The following is a 7,508-nucleotide window of genomic DNA, read 5'->3' as shown; positions in this document are numbered from 1 at the left end:
TTAACAGTCGGTAATGCTGATTGGACAGGTTGGTATTTATAGAAAATGACCACTTTTATCACCATCTTCAAGACATTCTGTTAAGGCAGCAAATGGATGGGTCTATACCTATACTTCTGAACATGACAAACTTTCTTAGCTTTTATACAAAAATATGTTCTACATAGAATATAACTTCATGCTTCCATTTCATAAAGGTCAAACCTCACTGTCCAGTGCAATTGATAAGGCGCTCTTATTTACAGACTGCGTGTTCCCCAGCCACACTGTGATTTTTATCCTTTACGTCTCAAGCACTACAAGATTCAACAACAAAACACAGCAGAGCAAACATTGTGCAGATGCAAATTCATTGCCCCCCTCCAGTATAGAGGTAAATGGTAAAATCTGAATGTTTTGCTGTCATATGTGCAAGGCCAATATGATGTTAAGAGAGCCTGTCATAGAATGGACTACACCATACTCTCTAGATTTTCCAGTGACATCTGTCTCCGCTCATCTTCTGTACTCTTCAGTCTGCTTGTATAGGTTTCTTGATATTCCATCAACAGGTTTGCCACGTCTTGCTGCTCAAACCTGATTGCATCTTGTAAAGCTGTGTTACCCCACCTAGGAATAACACAGGTAGATTTGTCAGATAATGCTAAAAACATTCTGTAGTTCTTCTCACAGTCTTTCATTCTGAAACATTTAACACATTCTTTTTACTGTTTTAATACATTAAGTCATTGTAAACCCTTACATGTACCAAGTGAAGTGGATGGCCTCAGGTGATATACAGAGATGAAACAAATCCTCCTACATAAGTTGTACCTGTTCATCTGTTATCTGTGTTATCTGTTTATAGGCTGTGTGCTGGAGCTCCCTCCCCTGTCACCTTTTTTTCTTTTGGTGTCAGGAAAACTTGTCAGAAGTGACTCATGCATATAGAAGAGGAACAAGGCAGCCGACAGAAAATGACACTTAGTGCTCTGGATAGAGACAAGTACACATTATAAAAGGATATGCTTAGTTCAAATTTCATGTCAGAGATTTACAACCACTTTAAAGGTCATTCGCTATAACATATCTTATTTTATTAAAACCCATATTGTATAATTAAAGTGGAACTTCATTCTCACAATTACTATTTTTACACCATATGCTGATAGTAAATAGTAAAGTATACTTTTACTGTTTTATTTCTTTTTTTTAATTTTTTCTATTACTTCCTGGTTTCCAGGAAGGTTTAAAGTGCTTGTAAACCCTCCTGCTTCACTTTTACCTATAGGTAAGCCTAGAATAAGGCTTACCTATAGGTAGATGTCATTGGCGCATGCGCTGTAAAGAAAGCGGCTCTGGCCAGTCACGGAGCCGGAGTCCAGGGCCCTAGAAGGAAGAGGGCAGAAAGATGGCCATGACAAGAAATGCTAAGGGCTATTTTTCAAAGGGATTTCTCAGCAAAATAAAACATGGAAATTTGGATGAACGGGTGAGTTTGCTTTGAATATTAAATATGAATGAATTTGTGTTTTTGGTGCTCAGATGAAAAGTAGTTCCTCTTTAAAGTATTTACAGCCAAAACTGTGTGTTTTTAGTTTTGAATATATGAATGTGTGGATGTGACAGATCTCCTGGCACCCAGCCTGGGTGCTTCTGCCAAGATACAGCTTCCTCCACTCTGGAACCAGGTATTATAGCCGATCATTGCACCCAAGAACTAGATGCCACTAGCTTAGGTGCAAACTGGAACTAACTTTATTGCATATTCACCCAGAATTTATACCACACAAAATCAGATAAGAGTTTGATCACATTATCCTAAACAATGAAATCTTAAAACAGTAATATCATCAGTACATCTATCGAACAGCTAACATAAATTATAAACAGTAAGCTAATCAACAGCTAGCAGCTTACAGCTAAGGTCGGACATACATGGAGCAAATTTCTTCTTCCATGGTTGCAGGAAATACATTTATTTGATTTCCCCATCAACAAAAAGAGTGTTGATGCAGGAATCCCTCCTGCTGGGCCATTGTCTTCTCCCAGCAGGGGCGGGGGGGAAGAAGAAGTCGTCCCTACCAGGAGAAGACTATTGCAAGCAGCTATAGCAGCCTCTAGCAATAATTGCAGGTAAAACCCGGCATGCTGGTTGTACCCAGGTTGATCAATCAACTTGGTACATTCAGCCTGCCCCTACACAGTTCGAATCTTGCCCAGTTCCTGCTGAACCAGAGAGATTTGAATCATGCATGGCCTGCCTAACAGCAATCTAATTAACAGTAAGCTAGTCAACGTGCAGGCACCCAAACTTTGATTAGTCTGGAAGTGTCTCCACCCCAGACAATCCGGCACCAAGCCCACAGATACACAAAGTACATTACAAATGCTGTCTGTCAGGTGTTTGGCTTTCACTTGTGTAATCTGTCCACTACAAAAGTCATCATAAGACAAAACTCATACAATGTTCCAGTAGTTTGAAAAAGTGGAATTAATTTATCTTTATAGATTTCTTGGGGGAGTATTGTTGATAAATATCTCTGTCCCAAGTGGGGGAACTTCTCCAACTCAGTCTGCAGGGACCATATTTCCTCTGACCATTAACCTGTGCAAGATTAATATAACACCTTTCCATCCACTTTCTTTATTCAGAGAATGAATCCAAGCCTTACTCTCAGCGTTCATCATGTTGTTGTCCATCATTAGAGAATGATCTGCACTCTCCATGGTGGGATCAGAGGCTGAACTGAGCTCTTTGCCATGCCCTGACTGGGAGACAAAATCCCTGGTCTCCTCCCATGGGCCATAATCAGCGGGTAGAAGGCTAGCCCCTAGTCCCCTTCAAAAGCTCCTGTCCCGGTTGGGTTTGTCATAGTGGAACTCTGTTATAGAGATTTCCTCGCACCATGTGTTTGTGTGTGTGTGTGTGTGTATATATATATATATATATATATATATATATAGCATCTCACAAAAGTGAGTACACCCCTCACATTTTTGTAAATATTTTATTATATCTTTTCATGTGACAACACTGAAGAAATGACACTTTGCTACAATGTAAAGTAGTGAGTGTACAGCTTGTATAACAGTGTAAATTTGCTGTCCCCTCAAAATAACTCAACACGCAGCCATTAATGTCTAAACCGCTGGCAACAAAAGTGAGTATACCCCTAAGTGAAAATGTCCAAATTGGGTCCAATTAGCCATTTTCCCTCCCCGGTGTCATGTGATTTGTTAGTGTTACAAGGTCTCAGGTGTAAATGGGGAGCAGGTGTGTCAAAACTGGTGTTATTGCGCTCTATCTCCCTCTCTCATACTGGCCACTGAAAGTTCAACATGGCACCTCATGGCAAAGAACTCTCTGAGCATCTAAAAAAAGAATTGTTGCTCTACATAGAGATGGAACCACGAATGCCAACATGTACTTCGGAGACTGGGCCACAGGGCAGTATTCCAACATAATAACCCCAAACACATCCACAAGACGACCACTGCCTTGCTAAAGAAGCTGAGAGTAAAGGTGATAGACTGGCCAAGCATGTCTCCAGACCTAAACCCTATTGAGCATCTGTGGGGCATCCTCAAATGGAAGGTGGAGGAGCACAAGAGTATGGCATCAAGTCAATTAAACTCCTGGGATATTGAGCTGCTCAGTTAAGTAGCAGAGGGAGTTGTTAATCAATGTCATCTGTTTTGGTGTTAATTTCATTAACAACAGGTGCACTAGATGGGCAACATTGAGACGACCTCCAAAACAGGAATGGTTTTACAGGTGGAGGCCATTGACATTTTTTTCCCTACTCTTTTCTGACTGTTTTTCACTAGTTTTGCATTTGGCTAGGGTCAGTGTCACTACTGGTAGCATGAGGCAATACCTGAACCCTACAGAGCAGGGGTGTCAAACTCAATTTCATCGTGGGCCGCATCAGCATTATGATTGCCCTCAAAAGGGCCGGTTGTAACTGTAAGATTAGATGTCCAGCACATCCCCTCCCCTTACATTAGATGTCAAGAGCCACCCCACCATCAGAAGTAGAGTCCCCCATTCTCCCTTACATCACAGTGCACCCCCCTTTCCTTATGCTGCTGCTGGGAAGAAGCTGGATGCATTGCTTGAAAGCAGAAAGTAAGGGTCTGGAGGAGGACCAGAGGAGGGCTGGAGCTCTCCTGCAGCTGCAGGAGAGGTGCGAGGGCCACATGAAATGGCCTGGAGGGCCAGATTCGGCCCGCGGGCCTTGTGTTTGACACCTGTGCTATAGAGGTTCCACAGGCAGTCAAACTCCTCCAGGATGGCACATCAATACATGCCATTGCCAGAAGGTTTGCCGTGTCTCCCAGAACAGTCCCAGTAGCATAGAGGAGATTCCAGGAGACATGCAGTTACTCTAGGAGAGCTGGACAGGGCCGTAGAAGGTCCTTAACCCATCGGCAGGACCGGTGGAGGAACTTGGTTGGCCTGCACAGTCCTAACCTCAACCCGATAGAACATCTTTGGGATGAATTAGAGCGGAGAATGTGAGCCAGGACGTCTCATCCACATCAGTGCCTGACCTCACAAATGCACTTCTGGAAGAATGGTCAAACATTCCCATAGACACACTCCTAAAGCTTGTGGACAGCCTTCCCAGAAGAGTTGAAGCTGTTATAGCTGCAAAGCCAACTTTATATTGAACCCTACGGACTAAGACTGGGATGCCATTAAAGTTCATGTGCATGTAAAGGCAAGTGTCCCAATACTTTTGGTAATATAGTGTATGTCCTCACCTGTCAGCCTTGGGGAGACATCTGCTCATGTAAAGCTGGCCGCACATGGCTTGAATTTGGGACAGCTCCTTCTAAATTGGCCAAAATGTGAGCTGTGGTTGGCCGTGTAGGCACAACCCAGGCTCAAGAAACTTCGATTGAATAATTGGAGCAGCCAAGTATAAAATTGTTGCCCGAACTGTGACTGCATTCTATCAGCTGCAGTCAATGTTCAGGTATTCAGACAGCAGCAAGCGCTGTAGATGCTCAACACAATAGTTAGCAGGGGGAATTTCTCCATCCTTGCTGTTTAGTGTGGGCTAAACAATCAAAATCTCTGTGTGTATGGCTAGCATTAGCTATCCATAGATGTACTGGCACTCTGGGTAATAGTTATTGGGGTGGTGACAATCTTGTTCTAGTGAACATTAATGTCCCCTCTGGCAACCACTAGGAGGTTCATGCTAGGGGAGGATATAAATGTCTGGGGAGTGACCTGGTAAGCTCTCCTCCCTTCCCTGGGCTGTGGCCTGGGGAGCTGTGTGCAATGGTTTGTGTTGTGTAAGCCTGGGATCTGTATGCAGCCTAGCACAGAATTCCTCAAGCTGCCCTGCCTGGTGGAGGAGGGTATAGCTTCCAAGGTATAAGAGTCAGAGGATGGAAGTCCTTTTGAAGGGGAATTGGTGTCCACACTCAGAGGATCCTGGCACTCCCTTGGATAGAAGATGAGTATGGTGGAGTCCTGGTGAGACAGAGCAAAACAATTGAAAAAAAGAATAAAGTGACTGGCGCCCATCATTCTGCGACCATGGATCCACCTTGGGGTAATGTCGGCCCTCTCCCTGCACTGGAGGAAAGTTATCCTCTACTCTGGCCAGGGAGGGTCGCTACACCTTTCCCCTGATATCAGTTGGGCTGAAAATTGACGGCAGGTCTACGGGTTCTTACGAAATTCGAAATGTTTAAACTTTAGTGGAAGAAAAAAGTTCCCTAGAAAACCTCATTAGGTAAAATACAAACAATCCATACAACAAAACATACCTGTCCTCTACAAAGGGATTCACTCTGCAGCCTTCTATAAGGAACTTAACCACTTCCAAGTGCCCTGAAAAAGTGAAAAATAATACATTTAGACAAACTCTAGGGGTTTCCTTTATTTAAAGCCCCTCATATCTGACTTCTACAAACCATGTTACTCACCTTCAGCAGCTGCTACATGTAGAGCTGTCCTGGAATCATAATCTTTTTGCTCCATGTCCATTGCAGACAACGCAAACCTGGATGAAGATATGGGGGTCACTGTCTGATGAGTGTGAAGCAATAAGAATGGCACAGGTAATGTACTTTTCATGTATTATGGTGAAAATGGAGCCACATGTCATTTAAAGTCTAATTGAGGTTTCCTGTTGAAGTAAGTAAATAAACTGAGGGTGCATCAAAACACTATTGTGTCTTACTGTTGCTGTGCATGTAATTCACTCCAAGCTCCAGTTTAAAGTCCTGTCCCCCACCAGAAGGCTGCTGATGATGACCATTGTGCACTTTGTGGAAGCAGCAGTCTCCCTGCAGCGGTTTGACATTGCCTTGCTCAGCAGTAGTTGTGACTAAGAAGGAGGCTTGTCCGATCACTTTGGTCCAGTCACGTGATCTGCAGCTCTGGCTTTCCAGTGTCAGTCAGCGGTGGCTGCAGGGGAGAGAAGGGAGCTGCGATAATGGCTAGGACATGGGAGCCTATGAGTGACATCATGGAATTCCCAGCCGTTGTCGAGCACTCTCCCCTCTCCCCTGCAGCTGCCGCTTACTAACACATTGGATCACGTTACCAGACTGGAGTGGACTAAAAATAAATAGGTTCACAGATCTTTTTTTACACAGGTTAGGCAGTATGGGTAGCAGAAAGGGGGAGGGAACATTTTTAAGACTAGTTAGTGTTAGCCAAAGGTGATGTGTCTGTCACAGGTTCTCATACTTCAAGTGTCAAGATACCTACTCCTAATGAACAGAGCTCTATTTACATTCATGAATTTAAGTTTCTATTCATTTTCACCTACATATTTATTTTAAAGCATAGTGTTCCCTTTTCCATCCAATTTTTTTTTTCTACATCCTAGTTTCTGCTTGTTAATATAATACGCATTATTAACATATACATACAGAATATACAGTTTATAAAATGCTGTCATGTTTTATGGTAGTGTACAGAGTAATGGATCGAACCAGGGAGGCAGTTTGATCCCCCCCGCTGGAAAAATACAATAGCTCCGGAGGAGGGATTCCCTCCATGAACACTGACTGTGTTTATGGGTAAATCAAGCAAATTTCTTTCCTGCGAACACGAGTTGCAGGAAAGAAAATCACTCTGTCTATGGCTGACCTAAGCCTCTTACAGTAGCACTCCCGCTTGCCCCACAAGCTGCACCCCCTCCCAAAATCCCACCCAATAACTGTAAACCTTGCAACAGGCCCTGCCTTAGGGATGATCAGGACTCCAGGGGGAGCCACCTGATCACTGCTGGGGGAGGAGGTGGGGGGGGAATTTGTCCCTGGCATGTTTTGCAGCACTCTGGTCCCCCCCCACAGTGGCGGAACACCGGTGCCTGGTCGCAAGTGCAACCTTTGTGACCCTGGGAGGAGTTCTGCCGCTGGTTAGGTAGTTCCTAATGGCTCATTCTCTAGTGGCAGTAGCAAGTAGTGGCTGTAAAGCCCTTTAATCAAGTCTAGCGACAAAGCAGCAGTGGTCCCTTTATTTAGGTGTCTGGGTTGCCCATGATGACTACAGT

The 7,508-nt window shown here is 43.9% G+C and overlaps 1 protein-coding gene across 2 annotated transcripts in view; it reads right to left on the bottom strand.

Annotated features, from left to right (window-relative positions):
• The window catches only part of GLS2 (glutaminase 2), a 116,484-nt gene continuing 108,976 nt past the window's right edge, over positions 1-7,508 (bottom strand). For both annotated transcript variants that reach the window (XM_073613925.1, XM_073613924.1), the window contains exons 16-18: positions 5,929-6,005; positions 5,770-5,833; positions 1-609 (exon numbers count right to left, since the gene is read on the bottom strand). In XM_073613925.1, coding sequence (XP_073470026.1) covers positions 453-609; positions 5,770-5,833; positions 5,929-6,005 — 298 coding nt within the window. In that variant the 3' untranslated portion in view covers positions 1-452. The remainder of the gene's footprint in view (positions 610-5,769; positions 5,834-5,928; positions 6,006-7,508) is intronic.

This window comes from Aquarana catesbeiana, linkage group LG02, assembly GCF_042186555.1.
Source record: "Aquarana catesbeiana isolate 2022-GZ linkage group LG02, ASM4218655v1, whole genome shotgun sequence".
NCBI lineage: Eukaryota > Metazoa > Chordata > Amphibia > Anura > Ranidae > Aquarana > Aquarana catesbeiana.
This window is presented reverse-complemented; position numbering and strand designations above follow the sequence as displayed.